This window comes from Salvelinus fontinalis, chromosome 12 (genome assembly GCF_029448725.1).
Source record: "Salvelinus fontinalis isolate EN_2023a chromosome 12, ASM2944872v1, whole genome shotgun sequence".
NCBI lineage: Eukaryota > Metazoa > Chordata > Actinopteri > Salmoniformes > Salmonidae > Salvelinus > Salvelinus fontinalis.
The window spans coordinates 44,918,323-44,944,236 of NC_074676.1; the positions used below are offsets into that span (position 1 = coordinate 44,918,323).

General features: G+C 45.7%; 1 protein-coding gene across 1 annotated transcript; it reads left to right on the forward strand.

Annotated features, from left to right (window-relative positions):
* Nucleotides 1–99: 99 nt before the first annotated feature.
* Nucleotides 100–25,430, forward strand: LOC129867490 (kinesin-like protein KIF14). Its single transcript, XM_055940932.1, is given in 29 exon segments — nucleotides 100–1,613; nucleotides 1,825–2,079; nucleotides 2,247–2,331; nucleotides 2,491–2,589; nucleotides 2,736–2,788; nucleotides 2,884–2,914; nucleotides 3,035–3,142; nucleotides 3,296–3,412; nucleotides 4,629–4,747; nucleotides 5,220–5,392; nucleotides 6,020–6,167; nucleotides 6,286–6,349; nucleotides 6,501–6,685; nucleotides 6,865–6,967; nucleotides 8,340–8,354; nucleotides 8,356–8,498; nucleotides 8,700–8,847; nucleotides 9,577–9,868; nucleotides 10,816–10,909; nucleotides 11,090–11,225; nucleotides 13,217–13,320; nucleotides 15,049–15,152; nucleotides 15,292–15,522; nucleotides 17,685–17,866; nucleotides 18,616–18,768; nucleotides 20,139–20,261; nucleotides 20,458–20,532; nucleotides 21,889–22,030; nucleotides 24,346–25,430. Coding segments are annotated over 29 exon segments (4,953 nt in total). The 5' UTR covers nucleotides 100–531; the 3' UTR covers nucleotides 24,735–25,430.
* Nucleotides 25,431–25,914: the final 484 nt, after the last annotated feature.

Here is a 25,914-nt window from a genome sequence, read left to right on the forward strand (position 1 = left end):
CATCTACTTGTCAAACACGGGCACGGCATGTTTGTGATTTTTTGCTATGGACGGAAACGTAATTTCTGTCTAGCCAATAGCAAATCGCAGTTTGAAATCGACGCGGCGCAAAAGCGAAGTCAACCACGACAGTGAAATGGTAAACAAACAACACTGAGTTGAATCTCCTGGTTTGAGGAGTAGGTAGCTGGCATATATTGAATGCCCAAATTGTAATATTTTATTAGGTAAACTGATCTGATTATCATTCTCAGCTTTGTAATGTGATTTTTTTTAGACAGTTAAGTTAGCCAATTTAGCTAAGCTAACGTCGCCAACCAACTACGGTAACTAAAGTGCCTACATGGTTGAGTTGGCGAGCTAGATAGTTCCTGTTTCATTACCCAGTTGTAAATAAAGCTAACTTTCAACTTTTTGCAGGGGAAGATGTGCAATTTTAATAGAGTTGTCTACGGATAACGTTGGAATTATTTAATTGACGAAGGATTTGTATTTTTTTTAACCATATAATTTAAAAATCTCTACAGTACCATGTCTTTATACTCGATACCAAAGAAAAAGCACACAGCTTTTTATGATAATGTCTTGACACCAAGGGACCCTTATGCGAAAGCCCGAAAAGCTTCAAAGATCAGCGTTGAAGTTCCGCGAGAAAATATAAAAGGTGACGATATGAGATCATTGGATAAAACCAAGGAGCTAAACACGACCTACGTTATCTCTGGACTGTCAAAAAGCAGAGGTCAGAAGAATGACACGCCCGCTCTTGGCCGATTCGCCCTTCAGCACCCGTTTTCCTCTAACGGCGACAAAACGATAAGTGAAAACACTATGGAAATCATTCCGAATAGCACACCTGCATCTGAGAAAACACTGTCGTTGCAACGCAGAACAGGTTTAATTGACAAAAGCGCAGGTAATGACATCGGCAAAGCATAGGGCTCTAGACAACGCTGGGTCAGCGGTACCGACTCTAATCAGTCTAAAGTTCTCTCTGAATCAAACCCCCGAACGCCAGGAAATGCAGGTGTATTACGGTCATTTAGTCTTAGGGACACCTCATCTAAAAGTAAATCGAGAGAAGCTGTTAACCTTTTAAACTCCCCAACTAAAGGAGTTGAAAGGTTTCCGTCTAGATTTGCGCCAAAACAACCAGCAACCCCGGGTAAAGTAGACGTGACAAAACCAGAGGACCAGACCAACACGTTTTCAACACCCACGAGAAAGACTCCTTTCGAGAAAATCACGGCAAATAAGGATGCCTTTGAGAGGTTGGCTGGGAAAAAGGGCCAAAAAGTGGTAGCTGTAAAAACGACAAGCCTAGAGATACCAAAGAAGCACGTACAGGTGACCGTGGAGGCTGCAATACCTGGTGCAAATCACCCTAAGACGTTTCCGCTCAATAGTCAAGGAGCGAACGTGGCCTCGACCTTTCCGCCAGCGCAGGTGAGAAAGAACTCAATCCATAGCGATGTAAGCGTGGCGAGGTCCTCTACCCCTGCACCAACATCCTATGTCTCGACCGAGCCTTTGGTCCGATCCAAACCGGATACCCTGAAGATGGAGAACAGTGCTGTGACAGTTGCGGTCCGGGTGAGGCCATTCAACACCAGGTAAAAAAATAAATAATCTATATCTATTTAATTTGTTGTTCATTGAAATCGGATTCATTCAGCATTCATCCAGCTCTAACTAAACATCCGTTTGGCATAAATATGGCCCCGTTAACTGCAACGAGTCATCATACTAATTTGCTTCTTTATCCATTAGGCCTAATCAGTGATGTAAAAAATAACCCAATATTTGACTTCCATTTGCTTTCAGGGAGAAGACAGAGAAAGCATCGCATGTGATCTTCATGGAGAACCAGGAGACTGTTGTTCAACATCCAGACACCAAGCAGAGGCACGCCTTCACATATGACTTCTCCTTCTGCTCCATCGATAAAAGCGACCCTGGCTTTGCCAGCCAGCAGACGGTGTATGACAAACTGGCCAAGCCTCTTCTGGAGAGGGCCTTTGAGGGGTTCAACACCTGCCTGTTTGCTTACGGCCAAACTGGGTCGGGGAAGTCATACACGTACGTCTCACTCTGTTCTTTCTCACTCTCTTTCCTCTTCTCAGACACACACACACACACACTAGATTCTTTTTTTTGTCTTGTCACGAGTCTCCTTTTGAAGTTAGTAAGTAAACTGTTGAATCCAAATGTGTAAAGTTGGACTATGTTGCTCTATCCTTCTGCAGTATGATGGGTTTCGGGGAGGAGGCAGGGCTAACACCAAGATTCTGCGAGGAGCTCTTTGCTCGGCTGTCTGCAGTTGACAATCAGGTGTTTATTTTTTAAATTCATACCATAATATACACTTTGTTGATTCTGTCCAGTTGTCATGTAAAGCATTTGTTTTTAGTTTAGTTGCCATGTGAAATGAATACATTTAGAATTCTTACTCAATCAAGCGCTCACAACAACTTGGCTGTTGCATAACAGGTCACATGTCATCTGGGGATGAGCTACTTCGAGGTGTACAATGAAAAAATCCATGACTTGCTCATCGTCAGGGATGAACAAAACCACAAGAGGTTACCTGTGAGTAGGACCAAATGCCTTTCAAAACCTGTGACATTTTCATTAAACGTGTCAATTAATGTGTTCTGTGCTGATTTTCAAAGGCATTATTTTTCTTCCATTCTACTAAATGATCTTAGTAATGACAATGCTCTCTGTGTTTCTAGCTGAGGGTGAGGGAACATCCAGTCGACGGACCTTATGTTGCTGAGCTGTCCACGTGAGCAAACCTTTGGTTTCCGTGAATGTGTTGTCAGATGTAATGATGGCTTGCTAGTCTTAAGGATTCACTCAGTAACTATATGTTTTCTTCAGGAACGTGGTGAGCTCCTATGAAGACATTCAGGTAAGGTGCTTTACAGACATTCTTTCTGAACACTGATTACCACTTTTTTGAACACTTAGTAAAGTGATGAAGTCTGTGTGTTGTGAATTCCCACTCTTTCCCCCCTTCGTCTGTTTCCAGGGTTGGCTGGAGCTTGGGAACAAGCAGCGAGCCACTGCAGCCACAGGCATGAACGACAAGAGCTCCCGATCCCACTCCGTCTTCACCCTGGTTATGACCCAGACCAAGGTGAACCTCGCCGGTCCTCTGTCTCTGTGTGTGTTTTAGCGTCGCTCTCCAGTGCATCTCTACAATCTACCTCTAAGGAGCATATTGCATGTTTCTGTTTGAATACACACATTTAGTGTGTGTGTGACCGTTTGTCCCTCTGTGTGTGAGTAGACTGAGTTTGTGGAAGGGGAGGAACATGACCACAGGATCACCAGCAGGATTAACCTGGTGGACTTGGCCGGCAGCGAGCGCTGCTCCTCAGCCCAGACCAGCGGTGACCGCCTCATTGTGAGCACGCTCTGTACACCACTGTGTTTCCACTGCTTTAAAAAAAACTTATCCATATTTTCAATGTTCATAGACACCGTGTCCCAATCCTTACCTACTACTTACTGAAACTGACCATAGTGTGTACTAATCATACTGTGTACTATTTAGAACATACTGTTTAGTAAATGTGTATACAGAAAGCAACCGATATCAACATACCAGGGTGAAATCAACATACCAGGTTTACGCGTAATGAGAGCCTCGTCTTGTGTGGAAGTGTGTCGTTTCCTGCCATTTGTTCATTTTGGTACAGAATATTAACTGTTGTCAAACACACCCGGGCGTTGTCAAACACACCCGGGCTGTTGTCAAACACACCCGGGCTGTTGTCAAACACACCCGGGCTGTTGTCAAACACACCCGGGCTGTTGTCAAACACACCCGGGCTGTTGTCAAACACACCCGGGCTGTTGTCAAACACACCCGGGCTGTTGTCAAACACACCCGGGCTGTTGTCAAACACACCCGGGCTGTTGTCAAACACACCTGGGTCTAAAAATACTCTTTCTCAGTAGTGTACAGCCAGTTGTACTAGATGGGAAAATCCACAATCAAATTTTATTGGTCACATACACATGGTTAGCAGATGCTAATGCGAGTGTAGTGAAATGCTTGTGCTTCTAGTTCCCGACAGTGCAGTAATATCTAACAAGTAATCTAACAAATTCACAAACAACTACCTAATACACACATCTAAAAGGGATGAATGAGAATATGTACATATAAGTATATGGATGAGCGATGGCCGAGCAGCATAGGCAAGGTGCAGTAGATGGTATAAAATTACAGTATATACATGTGAAATGAGTAATGTAAGATATGTAAACATTATTGAAAGTGGCGTTGTTTAGTGGCCAGTGATCCATTTATTAAAAGTGTCCAGTGATTGGGTCTCCATGTAGGCAACAGCCTCTCTGAGTTAGTGATTGCTGTTTAGCAGTCTGATGGCCTTGAGATAGAAGTTGTTTGTCAGTCTCTCGGTCCCTGCTTTGATGCACCTGTACTGACCTCGCCTTCTGGATGATAGCGGGGTGAACAGCCAGTGGCTCGGGGGGTTGTTGTCTTTGATCTTTTTGGCCTTCCTGTGACATCGGGTGGTGTAGTTGTCATGGAGGGCAGGTAGTTTGCCCCCCGATGATGCGTTGTGCATCCTATTCCCCTGTCTGTATCCTAGGAAGGTGCCAGCATCAACAAGTCCCTGCTGAGCCTGGGGAAGGTGATCTCTGCCCTGTCAGAGCAGGCCCAGACTAGGAGGAAGGTCTTTACCCCCTACAGGGAGGCTGTGCTCACATGGTGAGTAAAAGATGTTTCACTGACACAAGAGATAAATGCCTCTTATACAGACATATGGGATGGGCTCCATTCCATTATAATATAGTCAGTTGAGAGATTGGATTGAAATGGAATGGACCCCAACCCTGCCACACTACAGTATCATGAAGCCTGTGGAAGAGGGATTCTGTGGGAAAGTCAACCTGAGCATCCACAAAGAGTCGTTTTTATATAGATGGGGAGGGGGTGTGTGTGTGTGACTGGGAAAAGCACCGCCCCACATAAAAAAATAAAATGAAGGAAAAGTTTTAGTTAAACATGCACCTAGTATCAGAGCATCTTGCAACTCTCTGTGAAGCTACATTTCATCCAGGTTTCATATAACATTACGAGGGAGGTTTGTGAAGTAAGTCATTTTGTCAAGAGGTTTGTGAGAACACGGTTTGCATCGCCACCGTGTCCGAATATCCTTTTCTGTCGCCTTGTTGTCCAGGCTGCTGAAGGAGAGCCTGGGCGGAAACTCCAAGACGGCCATGATCGCCACCCTGAGTCCGGCGGGCAGCAACGTGGAGGAGAGCCTGAGCACGCTGCGGTACGCCAAGCAGGCCCGCATGATCATCAACGTGGCCAAGGTCAACGAGGACACCAACGCCAAGCTCATCAGAGGTCAGCCCCTCATCCCTCGCCCTTCCATGCTGCCACCAATCTCTCTCCCTCTCTCTTTTTCTCATCCGTCCATCACCAGGTTCAATTAACTAGCCCCGGCTCTAACCTTGCCTTCGGGCCATATTCATGCACGGTCACATCATGTCGGGGACATCTTAACTGTCATGAAGGTATTATTCAAACGAAATTGCTACGCCACATTTCCTGTTTTTTGGCGCTAGGGGGAGCTCTTGCAAAGGCTTTATTTTACACGGGAAGGGGAAACGGTGCAGAGATTGTGACCATCTGCCTTTATATGGTTAAGTACCAAATTATGTGTATTAAATAGAGGAGGCTGGTGGGAGGAGGTATAGGAGGACGGGCTAATTTGTAATTGCTTGACTGGAATAAATGGAACTGTATCAAACGTATGGGAACCATGTTTGACTCCGTTGTATTGATTCCAGTCATTACGATGAGCACATCCTCCTATAGCTCCTCCCACCAGCCTCCACCGGTATCAAAAAGGTAGGTTACTGTTTGACAGTCATACATGTGATGTAACAAAAGCTCACCCAAAATGGCACTTAACTTTTTCTGTTTTAGCAGAAATGTAACAATGTAATTTGTGTGGTTCTTTGTTACTAGAGCTGAAAGCTGAGGTAGAGAAGTTACGGGCGGCTCAGATGAGCTCTCAGGGCATCGAGCCGGAGAAGATGCGCCTCTTCCAGGAGGAGATCTTGGCTCTGAAGAGCCAGCTAACGCAGCAGGAGAGGGAGATGGCCGAGGCCCACAGGTGACGACCATAAAACCTGCACACATCTTGTCCCAGAGAGGCTCTGTGAGCTATGTGGCAAAAAATACGACAACTGTTTTTAGTTCAACTTGAATCTGATTCCTTCACGTCTTGTCAGAGCGTGGAGAGAGAAGCTGGAGCAGGCAGAGAAACACAAACGTGAGGAAACCGAAGAATTACAGGTCAGCTCATAACCTAACTAAAAGTGACCTTTATCTTCATAATCAGTGTTTCACTCCCGTGTATCGACCTACCTTCCACATTCCTTTGGCACATTTCAGAAAATCATTTCCCCTCCTATATTCATCTGCTTCCCTCTCTTCTCCCCATCAGAAAGCGGGCGTCACGTTTGCTGTGGACAACCGACTTCCCAACTTGGTGAACCTGAACGAGGACCCACAGCTGTCGGAGATGCTGTTATACATGATTAAGGAGGGACAGACCAAGGTTGGCCAGCACAAGTCAGAGTCCCCCCACGACATCCAGCTGTCTGGGGCCCTTATCGCCGACCACCACTGGTGAGAAGGACTGACCCACCTCAAAAACCATAGCCTCGTTTAGCCTTCTAATGAGTCCTGGCTGTCTCACTTGTTACTGCTTTTTTTAAACATTCATACAGGAAACTCCCCCATTCCAGTGCTCTTTTGTCATTCTTACATGTTTTGTTATGAATTTACTAACATTTTGTCCTTTTCAGTTTCGTTTCCAATGTAAACGGTGAAGTCAGCATCACCCCCATGGAAAACGCCAAGACCTTTGTCAACGGGAACCTGGTCTCTGACACCACTGTCCTGCGTCATGTACGTATTGGCTTGTGTCATGTACATATTGGCTTGTGTCGTGTACGTATTGTGTCCTGCGCCTTGTACGTATTGTGTCCTGCGCCTTGTACGTATTGTGTCCTGCGCCTTGTACGTATTGTGTCCTGCGCCTTGTACGTATTGTGTCCTGCGCCTTGTACGTATTGTGTCCTGCGCCTTGTACGTATTGTGTCCTGCGCCTTGTACGTATTGTGTCCTGCGCCTTGTACGTATTGTGTCCTGCGCCTTGTACGTATTGTGTCCTGCGCCTTGTACGTATTGTGTCCTGCGCCTTGTACGTATTGTGTCCTGCGCCTTGTACGTATTGTGTCCTGCGCCTTGTACGTATTGTGTCCTGCGCCTTGTACGTATTCTGTCCTGCGCCTTGTACGTATTGTGTCCTGCGCCTTGTACGTATTGTGTCCTGCGCCTTGTACGTATTGTGTCCTGCGCCTTGTACGTATTGTGTCCTGCGCCTTGTACGTATTGTGTCGTCGTGTACGTATTGTGTCCTGCGCCGTGTACGTATTGTGTCCTGCGCCGTGTACGTATTGTGTCCTGCGCCTTGTACGTATTGTGTCCTGCGCCTTGTACGTATTGTGTCCTGCGCCTTGTACGTATTGTGTCCTGCGCCTTGTACGTATTGTGTCCTGCGCCTTGTACGTATTGTGTCCTGCGCCTTGTACGTATTGTGTCCTGCGCCTTGTACGTATTGTGTCCTGCGCCTTGTACGTATTGTGTCCTGCGCCTTGTACGTATTGTGTCCTGCGCCTTGTACGTATTGTGTCCTGCGCCTTGTACGTATTGTGTCCTGCGCCTTGTACGTATTGTGTCCTGCGCCTTGTACGTATTGTGTCCTGCGTCGTGTACGTATCGTGTCCTCGCGTCGTGTACGTATCGTGTCCTCGCGTCGTGTACGTATCGTGTCCTCGCGTCGTGTACGTATCGTGTCCTCGCGTCGTGTACGTATCGTGTCCTCGCGTCGTGTACGTATCGTGTCCTCGCGTCGTGTACGTATCGTGTCCTCGCGTCGTGTACGTATCGTGTCCTCGCGTCGTGTACGTATCGTGTCCTGGCGTCGTGTACGTATCGTGTCCTGGCGTCGTGTACGTATCGTGTCCTGGCGTCGTGTACGTATCGTGTCCTGGCGTCGTGTACGTATCGTGTCCTGGCGTCGTGTACGTATCGTGTCCTGGCGTCGTGTACGTATCGTGTCCTGCGTCGTGTACGTATCGTGTCCTGCGTCGTGTACGTATCGTGTCCTGCGTCGTGTACGTATTGTGTCCACATGAAATGAATAATAAAAACGCAGTGTTAGAAACCTGACTGAGATCACTCATGTTTTGGGGGTCTTTCTCTTGGTGTTTTCCAGGGCGACAGGGTGATCCCTGGGCGGAGACCACTACTTCCGCTTCAACCACCCGGCAGAGGTGCAGTCTGGGAAACGCGTGTCATGCTGGACGGGAGCGGGCGATGGCCAGAAGGACTTTGAGTTTGCCAAAAACGAGCTGCTCTCTGCTCAAAGAGCACAGTGAGTTGATCACAAGATTCGGAAATGATTTGATATGATTACTATCACACGTCAATGTGATTAACTGAGAGTCCCATTTGTACTCTGTGGAAAGATGTGTGGATGCACACATTAATAATGTGTCATTCTGGGAGGCAAAGAAAACGGCACTCATTCTGAAACTCGTTAATGCGTCTAGGCGTCCATTTTGTTTCCGTGTAGACTGGAAGAGGAGATCGAGGAGGCGCGTCTGAAGGCCAAAGAGGAGATGATGCAGGGAATCCAGGTGGCAAAAGAGATGGCCCAGGAGGAGCTGTCGGACCAGAGGGCTCGTTATGAGAACAGGATCAAAGCCCTGGAGAGAGAACTGGTACGTCAACTATGGCTTTACCGACATAATGTGTGAAATGAAAACACTGACAAATCGATGACTTCATGTTCACATCAGACCTTGTTTTTTTTACTGTACAATAGTGTCTTCACTGTCTGTAAACGGAGTCGTTTGGTGTCATGGTGTAATGGTCAGGGTTAACTGTATTGTATAAGGACTAGCTAAATCAGACGTATCGTAAAAAAATATTAAAAGTATATCATATGTCAGGGTTCTAGACTAATGTTTTCCGCTAACTTTTCAGTTGATGGCACCAGGACATGGTTTGGTCGCTCCCAAATTTTCTGACGCTGCATGGAGATAATGACCTGACCTCTGTCCCTTAATGAACCGACATTCCATACAGAATTAGGCTAATAATGACTAGCATGATTTGCCAGTGGCAAAACGGGCCAGGGCCAACTGAAAGCTATTGGCCGGAATTAAAATAATACTGGCGGATGATGTGCGCAACATTTGAAATGTTATATTTTAATTTGTGGGTTGAGCAAGTAGCCTACAATGACCTTACTCTCCATACACAAATAATTACACTTCAACGTTACAATATCATATTTACATTGACTGTTTGGCGGGGAAAAAGAATACCTTTTTGCGCATTCTAAAGAAGGAAAGGGTGTTATTGTTATATTCATTGTAATATTTTGGCGTGACTTCCACTACATTTAGTTCTTTCACTCACCGACAACAGTGCTTTCCTTCCCCCAGGAGGAGGAGAGCGAGAGGAAGCGGCATTGGGAGATGGACCAGCAGCAGGTAGCCTCCAAGATGGAGGAGCTGCAGTCGGCCAAGGTGGAGCTGGAGCAGGAGGTGGACACGCACAAGACACGTCTCCGCCTCCATCTGGAAGCCCAAGCCACACGGCGGGCCATGGCTGACCACGGTGTCCGACAGGCCAATGTGGTGGAGGCCCTCGAGGCAGAGAAGAGGAAGATTGGCAAAGACCTCGAGGAGATGCAGAGGAAACTGGCACTGAAAGGAAGCCGGACTCCGAAAAACGGTAAACCATTGTTAGGGATTTTCAACTTCTGGGTTGTATTCATGAGAAAACGGTCTGAAATGAGGAGGGACTACCTGAAGTTGTCCAATAAACTAGTTTTCGTTGCAAAGCGTTTTCCGTTGCAACAGTGTGCACTAATGAATACAAACCAGGTGTGAAGTGTATGAATCAGAGATTAGATGTTATTACAATAATAGGAGAGGCATAACTTATTGTGGTAGCTAACAAATCACATTTTCTACCTCAAATGGTTCGGAAACAACATGTGTGGAATAGCAGTGAAATGTTTACTTTACAGGCCCATCTGCAGTTGTGAAGCCGGTAGGACGCGATGCCAAATTCTCTAAAACAACGCTGGAGAGGCAGCTTATGGTAGAGAAATTAACATTCAATTGTCTGGCAACCGCTCTGGAGATTCCTGCAATCGGCATGCCAATTGCCCACTCCCTCAACTTGAGACATCTGTGTCATTGTGTTGTGTGACAAAACTGCATGTTTTTAAAGTGGCCTTTTACTGTCCCCAGCACAAAGTACACCTGTATAATGATCATGCTTTTTAATCAGCTTCTTGATATGCCACACCTGTCAGGTGGATGGATTTTCTTGGCAAAGGAGAAATGCTCACTAACAGGGATGTAAAATAATTTGTGCCCAAAATTTGAGAAGCTTTTTTGTGCTTATGGAACATTTCTGTGATCTTTTATTTCAGCTCATGAAACATGGGACCAACACTTTACATGTTGTGTTTGATATTTTCGTTCAGTATAGTAAATGAGTAACAACAACTTGGCTATGTACAGGGAGAACCAGTACCGAGTTGATGTGCAGGGGTACGAGGTCATTGAGGTAACATTGTGTTGTGATTCAGATTAGTGTTTCCATTGCATCACACAATGGTTTTGGTTGTGTGGCTAGTTACAGTTCTGGTGACCTATCTGTTTTCTCAGTCCCTCCTCGGTGGGATGCCATGAAGTTGTCTCTGATGATCGAGGAGGCCAACAAGATCAGTGACAAACTCAAGAAGAACACAGTTTTCAGCAGGTACGAGTGGAGGCGAGCTTCATCTTTACATCCCGTTGGATATGAAATACTCTTTTCGTTTTGCCACATATTGAGCTGGATCTACAGCAAGATCTAGCAGGAAATTCTCACTCAATATCTCATCCCTTACCTTGGCTTTACTTCCTCTTTATAGCTTAACCTGGTTCCCTCTGTTTTTAGACACGAGGGGTCTGAGAAGAAGGGCGGAGAGGGAGAGCTGCAGGTCCAGGTCAGAAACACCAAACTGGGCATCTCCACCTTCTGGAGCCTGGAGAAGTTCCAGAGCAACCTGGCCGCCATGAGGGAACTCGACCAGGTCAGTAGCAACCTGGCCGCCGTGAGGGAACTCGACCAGGTCAGTAGCAACCTGGCCCGCCGTGAGGGAACTCGACCAGGTCAGTAGCATCCTGGCCGCCGTGAGGGAACTCGACCAGGTCAGTAGCAGCCTGGCCCGCCGTGAGGGACCTCGACCAGGTCAGTAGCATCCTGGCCCGCCGTGAGGGACCTCGACCAGGTCAGTAGCATCCTGGCCCGCCGTGAGGGACCTCGACCAGGTCAGTAGCATCCTGGCCCGCCGTGAGGGAACTCGACCAGGTCAGTAGCAACCTGGCACGCCGTGAGGGAACTCGACCAGGTCAGTAGCATCCTGGCCCGCCGTGAGGGAACTCGACCAGGTCAGTAGCATCCTGGCCGCCGTGAGGGAACTCGACCAGGTCAGTAGCAACCTGGCCGCCGTGAGGGAACTCGACCAGGTCAGTAGCATCCTGGCCCGCCGTGAGGGAACTCGACCAGGTCAGTAGCATCCTGGCCCGCCGTGAGGGACCTCGACCAGGTCAGTAGCATCCTGGCCCGCCGTGAGGGAACTCGACCAGGTCAGTAGCAACCTGGCACGCCGTGAGGGAACTCGACCAGGTCAGTAGCATCCTGGCCCGCCGTGAGGGAACTCGACCAGGTCAGTAGCAACCTGGCCCGCCGTGAGGGAACTCGACCAGGTCAGTAGCAACCTGGCCGCCGTGAGGGAACTCGACCAGGTCAGTAGCATCCTGGCCCGCCGTGAGGGAACTCGACCAGGTCAGTAGCATCCTGGCACGCCGTGAGGGAACTCGACCAGGTCAGTAACAACCTGGCACGCCGTGAGGGAACTCGACCAGGTCAGTAGCATCCTGGCCCGCCGTGAGGGAACTCGACCAGGTCAGTAGCATCCTGGCCCGCCGTGAGGGAACTCGACCAGGTCAGTAGCATCCTGGCCCGCCGTGAGGGAACTCGACCAGGTCAGTAGCATCCTGGCCCGCCGTGAGGGAACTCGACCAGGTCAGTAGCAACCTGGCCCGCCGTGAGGGAACTCGACCAGGTCAGTAGCAACCTGGCCCGCCGTGAGGGAACTCGACCAGGTCAGTAGCAACCTGGCCCGCCGTGAGGGAACTCGACCAGGTCAGTAGCAACCTGGCCCGCCGTGAGGGAACTCGACCAGGTCAGTAGCAACCTGGCCCGCCGTGAGGGAACTCGACCAGGTCAGTAGCATCCTGGCCTGCCGTGAGGGAACTCGACCAGGTCAGTAGCATCCTGGCACGCCGTGAGGGAACTCGACCAGGTCAGTAACAACCTGGCACGCCGTGAGGGAACTCGACCAGGTCAGTAGCATCCTGGCCCGCCGTGAGGGTACTCGACCAGGTCAGTAGCAACCTGGCACGCCGTGAGGGAACTCGACCAGGTCAGTAGCAACCTGGCCCGCCGTGAGGGAACTCGACCAGGTCAGTAGCAACCTGGCCCGCCGTGAGGGAACTCGACCAGGTCAGTAGCAACCTGGCCCGCCGTGAGGGAACTCGACCAGGTCAGTAACATCCTGGCACGCCGTGAGGGAACTCGACCAGGTCAGTCGCAACCTGGCCCGCCGTGAGGGAACTCGACCAGGTCAGTAACAGTCATACCTCTAATACATATGTTGTCCATCTGACTTTAAAGAGCTGTGTTTGGTGTGTTTATTGTAATGTGAATGCCGTACAGTTTTAGTTACAGTAATCATATATTTCTGAAGCCTTTTGGACAGCTGGTTAATGTAGTTGGTAGTTAACATACCGCTATCAGATAGATTTAGACTGCATTCTCACGCCCTGTCCGTCTCACGCCCTGTCCGTCTCACGCTCGCCGCAAGAACAGTATGTCAGGCCTCTGTGGATTTTACCGGTGCTCACCTAATTTACAAAACACTTATTTATGCATGAAAGAGGGGCATCCTCTGTTCCTGTCGTTTCTCATTAAGCTGAATAAATGACCGGGGGTTAATTGAAATGTATTCTCCCTCCCCAGGGGGACCGCAGCGCCTCTAAAGATGACGACGTGTTTTACCACCCCAATGATGAGTGGGAGCAAGATATATCTGCCTCAACCGCCGCCTCCTTTTCACGCAGACGGTACATTTCTAGTGACTCCCCCAAATGGCACCCTATTCCCTCCATGTGGCACCCTAATACCTCCATGTGGCACCCTAATACCTCCATGTGGCACCCTAATACCTCCATGTGGCACCCTAATACCTCCATGTGGCACCCTAATACCTCCATGTGGCACCCTATTCCCTCCATGTGGCACCCTATTCCCTCCATGTGGCACCCTATTCCCTCCATGTGGCACCCTATTCCCTCCATGTGGCACCCTATTCCCTCCATGTGGCACCCTAATACCTCCATGTGGCACCCTAATACCTCCATGTGGCACCCTATTCCCTACATGTGGCACCCTATTCCCTCCATGTGGCACCCTCAACAGTAGTGCACTTTGGGGACACAGACCTAGGCTCTCCTCTTTTCAGTGTCTCTGTCCTCCTTGATTGACCTCAAGCTCATGCACAAATGTGCCAGAAGTTGGAACGAAATCGAACATGATGAATGTGCCAGAAGTTGGAACCAAATCGAACATGATGAATGTGCCAGAAGTTGGAACCAAATTGAACATGATGAATGTGCCAGAAGTTGGAACCAAATCGAACATGATGAATGTGCCAGAAGTTCAAACCAAATCGAACATGATGAATGTGCCAGAAGTTGGAACCAAATCGAACATGATGAATGTGCCAGAAGTTGGAACCAAATCGAACATGATGAATGTGCCAGAAGTTGGAACCAAATCGAACATGATGAATGTGCCAGAAGTTGGAACCAAATCGAACATGATGAATGTGCCAGAAGTTGGAACCAAATCGAACATGATGAATGTGCCAGAAGTTGGAACCAAATCGAACATGATGAATGTGCCAGAAGTTGGAACCAAATCGAACATGATGAATGTGCCAGAAGTTGGAACCAAATCGAACATGATGAATGTGCCAGAAGTTGGAACCAAATCGAACATGATGAATGTGCCAGAAGTTGGAACCAAATCGAACATGATGAATGTGCCAGAAGTTGGAACCAAATCGAACATGATGAATGTGCCAGAAGTTCAAACCAAATCGAACATGATGAATGTGCCAGAAGTTGGAACCAAATCGAACATGATGAATGTGCCAGAAGTTCAAACCAAATCGAACATGATGAATGTGCCAGAAGTTGGAACCAAATCGAACATGATGAATGTGGAAAAACCCTGTTTTTGAGGTGACTTCAAGAAAAATCCAACAAACATGTGGAACGCACTAGTGTTGATATTTCCACTGTTTTATTTACTACTTGGCACGCCCTGGAAGTTCAATTTGTCCATCTTCACCTCAATGTGAAATAACCACACAAACATTTTTCACTCATTTCTTCACCCACCCTCTCAGTTTTCATAATGTAATGTGTGTAGCTCCTAGAGTTCTACAAAAAGGCCAGTCAGCGTACCTATGCTCTCTCCGCCGCAGCTGCCCGCAAACCTTCAGGAAAATATTTTCCCTTCATCATTATTTTCCTTGTCGGCCATGTTTATGGGCCTGGTTGCTAACGGCGAGGAGGCCAAATTTTAAACTTGGCAGCCGTCTCTGTGGTTCTCTCTGTATGTCTGTCCTCTCCATCTGCTCTGAGAAGATGGGACAGTTGAATGAGATGTGGCTGGTGCGTGGTGCCTGTCAATCATCATGAATTTGTTGTTGATGACACACAACACTGGTTTAGACCGTTGGGATCCAATCCAAGACGCATTAGTAATGTGTTTGTTCCCTATAGGAGCAGAAGCCTGTTGAAGAGCAGGAGGATTTCAGGGCGTCTCTATGAAATCAGAGTGCACCCTATTCAGAGCCTTCATAATAGCAACTTGCCACAGTCCTCTGGTAAGACTTTTTGTATTTTTTATTTTACCAGACTACCACATATAGGACAGTATATCGTTAGCTGTTAGAAATCACTTCCTCATAGTTACATGGAGATTCCGTTATATTTCCCCTAACTAGTCTGTCTGTTTTGTTCCAGGTCTGTTGGGTGTGGCCAAACCACCCTCTCTGCTCCCAAGCTCGTCAGACTCCGTCCTGCCGGGGATCTGCAAAGATCTGATTGGTCAGGCGGTAGGGCAGCTGCGCGAGTGTCATAGCCACGAGGAGAGCATGGCAGACAGGCTGACCTCTGACCTCTGCTGTGTGCACGCGGCCGTGACAACCATCTCCGACCTGTATGACGGCCTGGACGATGACAGTCAGGAGAACAGTAAGTCTGCGTTTCACAACTAGTAATAGGCATTTGGCATTATTTCATTTTCTTTGCGTGGGCTAAGTCTCAATCCACCACATCTGCGGTGGCAGGTGGGCCGAGCTACAACGATGTTTGTCACACCTTGACACATCCCAAAAATCAGTCTTCACACAAACGTCTGTAGCGTCCAAATGGTTTGGCCTACAAAACGAATATTACTCCTCTGTGGAAGGGTGAGACTCTAATGAACACGTACATGTTGGTTGTTTTGGTCTAGGACGCCCACAAGACTCGTCTGAAGGTACCAGTTTAAAAAAATTAATGGAAATATACCAACAGGATGCATGTTTTTGAATATGACATAGCTGACCAGGTGAAAGCTATGATCCCTTTTTGATGTCACTTGTTAAATCCACTTCAATCAGTGTAGATGAAAGGGAGGAGACCGGTTAAATTGAGACATGGATTGTGTATCTGTGCCATTCAGAGGGTGAATGGGCAAGACGAAATATTTAAGTGCCTTTTGAACAGGGTATGGTAGTAGGTGCCAGGCGCACCGGTTTGAGTCAAGAACTTCAACGCTGCTGGGTTTTTCCACGCAGTTTCCCCGTGTCTATAAAGAATGGTTCCCCACCCAGAGGACATCCAGCCAGCTTGACACAACTGTGGGAAGCATTGAATATCCCTTTGAGCATGGTGGAGTTATTAATTACACTTTGGATGATCTATCAATACACCCAGTCACTATATAAAGAATAGAGGCATCCTTCCTAACTCAGTTGCCGGAGAGGAGGGAAACCACTCAGGGATTTCACCATGAGGCCAATGGTGACTTTAAAACAGAGTTTTTAATGGCTGTGATATGAGAACTGAAGATGGATCAACAACATTGTCTATTAGGTTAGTAGTGTGGAGTAACTACAGAGTTAAAATAAGGATGCCTGTACAGAATAAAAATATTCCAAAACATGCATCCTTTTTGTAATAAGGAACTAAAGTAATACTGTAAAAAATGTTGCAAGGAAATGCATTTTATGCCCTGAATACAAAGCTGACTACGCTTCATATTTTCAAGCATGGTGGTGGCTGCATCATGTTATGGGTATGTTTGTCATCGAGTAAGGACTGGAGTTTTCTGGATTGTTTATTTTTTTAATGGAATAGAGCTAAGAACAGGCAAAATCCTAGAGGACAACCTGGTTGTCTGCTTTCCTACAAACACATTCATCTTTCAGCAAGACAATAACCTAAAACACAAGGTCAAATACACACTGGTGTTGCTTACCAGGACAACATGGAGTGTTCCCGAGTGGCCTAGTTACAGTTTAAACTTACCTCCTTAAATCTATGGCAAGACTTTAAATGTTTGTCTAGCAATGATCAACAATCAACTTGACAGCTTGATTGTTGGACAGAGCTTCCTTCTGGCCACTCTCCCATAAAGTCCAGATTGGTGAAGAGACTGTTGTCCTTCTGGCAGGTTATCCCGTCTCAGCCAAGGAACTATCAGAGTGGTCATTGGGTTCTTGGTCACCTTCCTGACCATGGTCCTTGTTGCCTAGTCAGGTCGGACGGCCAGCTCTAGTCAGTCTGGGTAGTTCCGTATTTTCTTTTCCAATGATGGAGACCACTACGCTCTCTGAAACTTTCAACACTAGACATTGTTTCATAACCTTCCCCAGATATATGCCTCAACACAATTCTCAGAGATCTACGGTCAGTTCCTTGGACTTCATGGTTCACAGTTTCTACTCAGACATCCACTGTGGGACCTTTTTATATAGACAAATGTTTATTTCTAAATCATGTCCAAACAATTTAATTGGCCACAAGTGGACTCCAAGTTGTAGTGACATGTCAAGGATGATCAAAGGAAATTGGATGCACCTGAGCTCATTTTGGAGTGTCACAGCACAGCGGTGTGAATACTTATGTAAATTAATTTCGTTCTCAATACATTTATAAAAACATGTTTTCACGTTGTCATGATAGGGTATTGTGAGAGCGGGGAAAAAACAATTTAAAAAAAAAATGGAATTTAGGCTGTCGCGTGCAACAAAATGTGGAATAAGTCAGTGTATGAATACTTTCTTTAATTCAGGCAGTGTTTTTTGCTTTTTTTCTCCCTGCTCCTTTTGAAATACTAACCTGATTTGTATTTATTCTGTCTGTTCCAGTGTTTGTGGCTGAGGCACAGAGCCAGCTGGTGAAGGCCACCTCAGCCATCCAGAGAGCTGTGTTCATCACCATGCAGTGGGCGACCAGCGTCGATCCCGGAACCGGAACGCTCTCCATTAACGCAGAGGAGCTCAAGACCCAAGTCAAGAGAATGGGAGGCTACTTTCAGCTTCTCATCCAGGTGGGTTTTTTTCTCGTTTTTTCATGTTTCATTCTTTGTAAAGCTACTGACAATGTACTCTTGAAAAAAGAGATTGTGATACTATCCTGGATAAATAGATACAGGTTGGACAACGTTTGAATTGAAGAAATGTAGACAAAGACCCCGTTGCCCATCGGAGCCTTGAAATGATTCAGTACAGTAGCAGCTGGATGTGGCTGTACATCATACAGATGGAGCTATGCACCAGCAACATTCATGTGCACCTTTTTGTACAGCACCACATATGCGTTGTTGACTGGTTTTTGTGCAAATAATTTCATGGTGAATTACAGTAAAGACATTCTTGAAAGATCTCAGGATTTTTATCTCAGTTAATTTGAAAAGATTCAAAGGCACTAAAAGGCAAATCCTTTCCAGTTAAGTCAGTTTGACACCTTACCTCTTTTACCTATACCTTACCTCTCACCTCGCTTACTGGCTCTATCAAAATTCACATCTGTGATTGACAGGTTTTAGCTTTGAGCTGTTTCACTGCTCGTATGGAAATGTATGAGCATAGGGGGATTCTCAACCTTGAGGCAAATAAATATATACAAAATTCCTATCCAGTACCAGAACTAAACATATGTTTTAACCTTCTCCACCCTCTCCCTAATATAATATGGCTTCACATTCACAAATACTCAGAATACATTAAAATAAAAAGACCGTTTTAATTCATTAAAGATATTTGTTAATTTAATGTCCATTTCCCGTGTGGTCCCCAGGGCTGTGACTCTGAGATCTCGTCCATGGCGAACGAGGCCCACAGGAAGAGTGGTCAGTGTCTGGACTCGGCCCTGCAGGTCATCAGCCACCTGGCGGCGTTGACCGGGACCCAGCTCCATGTGACTGAGCTGTGGGCCGAGGCCACGGGCAAGGTAAGACCACATCGGTCTCTCACTTGCGCTCACCCTCTCTCTCTCGCACTCACCCACCATATACTGCCTTTCATAATGATTGAAAATGAGGTGGGGGAAAAAATACTGGCCACAAACACTGTGCTGTTTTGGTGGGAATAGCAGGAAATAACAAAAATAAAAAAGAAATTGTGTGTAAATCTCAGATTATTAGGTACACCACCACATTCACCAAAAATGATCTGTCCAACAGACAGCGAGTTACGTGGCTTCCTAAATAAAGCAGGCAGACAGGCATCAAGACATTCAGTTACTGTTCTATTAAATGTTAGGTCACTTGTTTGGCCCATTTCTAAGTGACTTTGAGTGTGGTATGATCGCCGTCGTACCAGATCCAGTATCTCAGAAACGGACGCCCTCCTGGGCTTTTCATGCATGAGTGTCCTGGGAGAATGGTGTGTAAAAAAACATCCAGCCAGCAGCAGTCCTGTGGGGGGAAAAACAGCTCGTTGATGAGAGGTCGAAGAAGAATGTCAAGAATCGTGCACGCTAACAGGAGGGACCACAAAAAGACGGCGCATTACAACCGTGGTGTGTAGAACGGCACCTCGGGCAACGCAACTGGTCGAACCTCGTCAACGGATGGGCTATTGCAGCAGACGACCACACCGGGGTTCTACTCCTATCAGATAAAAAACAAGAAGAAGAAGCGGCGTCCAGTGGGCACGTCATCAGCAACACTGGACAATTGAGGAGTAGAAGAAAAATACGCCTGGAACACGACAGCGTTGTGTTCAGTTTACTTGAGCGCGGCCTGGTCAGTCCCCCGGACCTCAACCTAACCTAAACGGGCTGTTCACAGCACGACTGTACCGCAGTCCAATCTGCAGCAACTGCGTGATGCCATCGAGTCAGAATGGACTTATATTCCCGGGGAACGTTTCCGACACCTTGTAGAAGTACGAGATGGGTGTACCTAATAAACTGTCCGGTGAGTGTGTAGTTGTATATAGATGCCTGGGTGCTCTACCATATTAGTTTGTGGAGGGTCAAAGGTTGTGGTTTCATACTGATGCCACCCTCCAAATTGCTCGTAGAGGCTAGAACGGGCCAGAAAAGCTTTCAAGATAGTCAGTAGGCCTTTTTGTTAAAGGTTGTCTCTCTCTCTCTCTTTCCCCTCCTCTATTTTCTCTCTCTTTTCCCTCTCTCTCTCTTCCCCCCCCCCCCCCCCACAGCGGTCTGTGGTACTGTCTCTGTTGGAGGGGACCTGCAGGGACTCTATGAACACTAGGCTTAATCGGTTGTTCAAGATCCCTTTTGTTAAAGGTTGTCTCTCTCTGTCTCTCTCTCTCTTTCCCCTCCTCTATTTTCTCTCTCTCCCCCCCCCCCAGCGGTCTGTGGTCCTGTCTCTGTTGGAGGGGACCTGTAAAGGGGTGCACTCTCTCCTGGAGGAGGGCCTGACTATCTCCAAGGAGATGCTGAGCGACGCTCAGCTGACCTATCCCAGGACTCCGGTACCTGGTCACCATTTATCTATAGGAGTTGTTTTGATAGAGGGATCATCAATTAAATGTGATGTAAAAAACAAACATTTTAAAGCCATGAATGGCAATATACTACAATATTGTTTCTTCAGAACGCCTCCTATTTTTCTTTGTTATCAACCATTCGTCTTCCAACAAGATACAATATGGCCTGTGTTTCTGACAGGTTTTGCAGAGCCTCAAGTCGAAGATGCTCGACCTGTCCTGCGCTCTCCAGCGCTATATCCACTGCCACATGACGGTGAGCACTGAGCCACCATCACAAACCCAACCGGCCCTGTCAGTCTTTCTTGACAAGTGTTTAAACGCTTCAGATTAGTAGCCCCTCTTACAGCCCGGTAAAGGGGACGCTGTGGTAAAAAGCTATAGCCAGCCTTAACGCTACGGTCTCACGTCGGGCCAGTCGTTCAGGCAATGGATGTGTTGAATGAAGCCCTTTTTACGTGCTTGTTTGCCGTTCTCTGCTGTGCACAAACTATCGCCTTTGTCAGTGTTGATCATCGGCCGGACTAGGTGCCTTCCCGCCCCCTCCCCCCTCCCATTGTTGTCAAACAAAGGGGGTCGGACAGACAAAACCAGACACGTTGAGTCTTTGTGGGCCTCTTCCAGAGATGGGTAGGGCCTTGGTTTCATTTTTTGTTTTCATGACAGTGACACAAGTCTTGAAATTGGCACATGTTTATTGTCGTTGCACCATTGCAGTGAAACTATATTTGATTGGAATCAAGTGTTTCTGTACCATTGTAGTGTATGGAGGAAGGGCTTTAACCGGTTAATTATCATCTTTTTTTCCAGTGTTTTCCATATTGAATGGTTTAAAGTGCAAGGTTTCTCTGAATTGAAAAGGATCTTAGGTGTCAGGGGACGTGACGTGGAGCGTGGCAATGAGCTCGGTCGGCCCGTTGGTGCGACTATTTAAACATTTTAAAAAGACAAAATTAGAGGCCCTCATCTTCGCAGTGTAGATGTATTTTTTTTATTTCTTCATTTTGAAGTCAAATTCCTGTAATTATACAGATTACTCCATGGAGCAGAGAGAAAATGTTGCAGTCTTAAAGCTAGTTTCCTGCAGTTCTATGCCATGGCTAATGCTGTTATTTTGCTCAAACATAATACAAATACATACTGCTACATTCATTGTTTTGGAAGAATTTAAATGGAAAATTCCCGGACTGTCTATCTCTTAATTCGGTGATTTGTTAGTTCTCAAAAAAATATAGGTCCATTTATCTTTTCTACATGCATATATCTGATTTTAGTCATTTTGTTTTTCCATCCCGAAAATGTATAAAAATAACTTTTGGACTGAGGCAGCCCCTAAAGACACTGAGGCAGCCCCTAAAGACACTGAGGCAGCCCCTAAAGACACTGAGGCAGCCCCTAAAGACACTGAGGCAGCCCCTAAAGACACTGAGGCAGCCCCTAAAGACACTGAGGCAGCCTGCCCAAAGCCATAAAAAGCATGTTGTTTTTTTTGTGTGTATTTGTATGGTGGCTTCATAAAATGAATTTTGTCCTAAATGGACAATAAAGTATATTGTATCCCCTTGGAAAGGTACCATTTTCCAATAACATCAACTGTAAGGTGTGTGTACAGGAGAGGGATGAAGGCTCGGAGAGGAACGGTGAGGACCTTGATCCGTCACACCTGCACAGAGTGAAGAACACGGCAGCCAAACTGTTCCAGCTCAACAAGGCCATCGGGAAGCTCCACTCTGCTCTCTCTCTCGCCCTCCAAGGTACTCACACAGTCTGACCATCAGGCAGTTCCACTCAGCTCTCTCTCTCTTTCCCTCCAAGGTACTCACACAGTCTGACCATCAGGCAGCTCCACTCAGCTCTCTCTGATCAGAATATGTGAACCCAGTGGTTGGAAATCTCACTCCAGTCGTTTCCAAACCGCTCCTCGCTCAAAAAAATACTTCCGCTCCAAATTCACTCCACTCATTAAAATCACATTTTAACCAACACCCATCTATTTTTGACTACCTGAACCTACCATTTGGTTTTGAAGTATTGAAACCGAACAATATGGACTTTAATGAAAATCATTTGTATAAACATGAAAATGTGAATGTAAGAAGCGCATATTATTTCATATAGGTTACATGTCATATTAAACAGCATATAACCACTCTAAATAGGCTACATGTCATATTAAACAGCATATAACCACTCTAAATAGGCTACATGTCATATTAAACAGCATATATACACTCTAAATAGGTTACATGTCATATTAAACAGCATATAACCACTCTAAATAGGTTACATGTCATATTAAACAGCATATAACCACTCTAAATAGGATACATGTCATATTAAACAGCATATAACCACTCTAAATAGGATACATGTCATATTAAACAGCATATATACACTCTAAATAGGTTACATGTCATATTAAACAGCATATAACCACTCTAAATAGGTTACATGTCATATTAAACAGCATACAACCACTCTAAATAGGATACATGTCATATTAAACAGCATATAACCACTCTAAATAGGATACATGTCATATTAAACAGCATATAAACACTCTAAATAGGCTACATGTCATATTAAACAGCTTTTTAACACTCTAAATAGGATACATGTCATATTAAACAGCATATAACCACTCTAAATAGGTTACATGTCATATTAAACGGCCTATAAACACTCTAAATAGGTCAGGAGCCAGACAGGGAACCTAAGAAGGAACAAAAATGAATTATTTTGGCTATATTATTAGGCTATTATATCAAGGCTATAGCCTACAAAGAAATGCATTTGCAAACACAACACACTAGGCTGGCAGGGACACTAGGCTGGCAGGGACACTAGGCTGGCAGCATTTTAAACATTTTGTTCTATTAAATCATTATAGTCTATAAATTAGGCATATAGGCTGTAAAAATGAAACGAAAAATTCCTTTATGCGCTGTGCTTTTAATAAAAAAAAAATTGTAACGTGAGTCTGTGGGCGTTAGGCTCTCATACGATGTTGCCTGGAGAGCAGGCCAGCAGCAGAGAATACCCTCTCTACGCTTCCAGAGCCACTGGGGATGCTAAACACCCTTCTATTCTACCCTTCTTATTTTTCTGTAGGTAGGCCTAATGTTTTATTTGTTTGTTTTTTTGGCAAAATAACCCTATCCAAACAGAAAGCTCCTTGAAAGTGGGAAATGCCAGGCCTATTCGGCCAAAATCATTGTTAGCCTATTATATACAGATAATAGAATGAAAATCAACAACTTTTAAAAAAAACATTTAATAAGAGGTCAGAAATGTTTTGTGAAGGAAAAAGTATTTATTCAATGACACACTTAGCTAGCTACCCACCTCGTTCCTTTCCGTTAGCATGTGCACGTAGTAAGTACACATCATGCTTTCCGGATACGTGTCTCTTCAGATTCCACAATGATTCTTTAGTTGTGGACACTACATCACTGCACTCCCTCTCTTGCTATTTGTCCTCATCTTTGTAAGTCACTTTGATTTAGCACTTGTGTGTTTTTATCAGTTTCTTAATGAAAATATTTTGTGAACTCTGACAGTAACTAAAGCAAGGGGCTATTAGCAGCGCACAAGTAGACTACAGATGCATGCTGGGCCGGGCATGCCCTGAGCTCCTGAAGTGAGCGCTACTGGAGCCAAATTGGAGCGGGTGAGCCTTTGGGGAAACTTGCTCCTCACTTCAGTCAAATAGTCTGGTACTGATCCAGTCAGGCCATCAGGCAGCTCCACTCTGCTCTCTGTTTGGCCTAGGAGAAGAAAGGCTACAGTTTCCTCAGTATTACACCCAAAACATAAAGGCTGTTGTCTAAGATATAACTCACCTAAATACCTTATGTTCCTTGTATTCATTTCATTGTGACTTCAACTTATCTGCTGGATAGGTTAGAGCAATATATATTTTTATCAACCAGTAATCACCAAGGGAAGGAGACAAGAGAAAGATGATTTTTGTGGACTATAGGGACCCAGACAGATGAAATGACCAGTAAGTTGGATGTGTGTCTATAAATGTAATATATTATATAAAGAATGTTGTTTCCGTGCCCAGGTAAAACCAGTGACGCCAGCCTCAGCGCCTGCCGGGAAACTGTCTTCTCCTCGTCCAAGACCATCGAAGAGGTCATCAACAGCCTCCCCAGTGGCGCCACGGGGTCGGCTACCAACAACTTCAGCCTCCGTCTGCCCTGCGTGCAGACCGTCATGGCGGCCCGGGATGAGCTCCACGCTGCCCTGCAGTCCCTGAGTAACGCCTTCAACCCCCAGGGCCATGAGGAGGAGAAGACGAGGTCTTTTGGCTCAGAGAAAAGCTTAGTAGAAATGAGTCTGGTGAAGGAGGTGGCTTCAGCCATGGGAATGACCAGAGGAGCCCCTAAGATTGTTAATTCTCTCTCTTCAGGGGTGTCTTTGTCTAATGATGATGATGTGTGTTGTGTTTGATGCACAGGCACGATGAGCTGATCCGGGTCGTGTTTCTGTAGGCGTGAAACTGCAGAAAAAAACTGGTAAATGGGGAGGTAGTGATCTGAACTTGTCCAATAAGGAACACTTGTTTTTGGTTTCTGTTGCAAAACATTTTGCTAATGTGTGCCCTAATGAACATGACCCAGATGATCAATGTAAAAAAAAAAAGAATAAAAAAAAAAAAAGATACTGGTTCAATGCCATTGATACAAAGAACCTACAGTGAGAATGTTTACGTCAACGGTCCATCCAATTGCACTAAAACACAAGGTTCCCTGTTGAATGCTCTATGTTGGCCATTAAAGATTTTAATTCCATTGTAAAGTACTTGGTAATTAAATTGTACAGCAGTGGATTTGTTTGCCATTTTGGTTAGATCTTCTCATTCTTGATTCCTTTTATGTGTAACGTCTGTTTTTCATATTGTTGCATTAATACATATGTAGTTGAAGGCACAACTTACTGTAACTCACTCAAAGCGGTTAGAGGTGTCACGGTCAAGCTATCCTTGGGAGGCTATCAGTGCGTCAACTATATTCGCTTAAAACCTTGCACAAAGTCATTTTTGGCTTCTCATTCATGACACTTTTTGTCTCTTGGTAAAGATTTTAATTTTGATACCTCACAATCATGTAACATTACGAGTGAGGACAATAAATTAATATTTCTCTACTTGTGTTTAATCTTTTTATTCTGGACTCCATGAATGCGTATTTTAGTATCCTAAAATGTATGGATATTTGTGCAATAGCTACAGTAGAAAGTAAAGGTCATTATGTCTCTCTGTCGAGCACTAGAAACAGCCCATTACATTACTCTTCTCTTCCGTTCTCAGTCTATGAGATGTACATTGAATAAAGACTATTTCAGGGTTACAAACAACGCCATGAACTTGTTTATGTTTAGAAAAATGTGGCGCAGGAGGACCAATTTATAAATATTAAAATCATCCTCGAAGGCTGAAGAAAACGCACAAACTTTGGACACCATCCATTTTCTCAACCTCAGGTAGGTGGAAACTTTAACATTTAAGATAAATTACTCAAAGTAAAGTCAGAATTCCATATCTGGACATGTAGCTTGTGCCTTTGCAACTTAAATGTATATTTAATTAGATTGCCTTAGCCTTATAGACATTCGATATAAAACGTTCCTA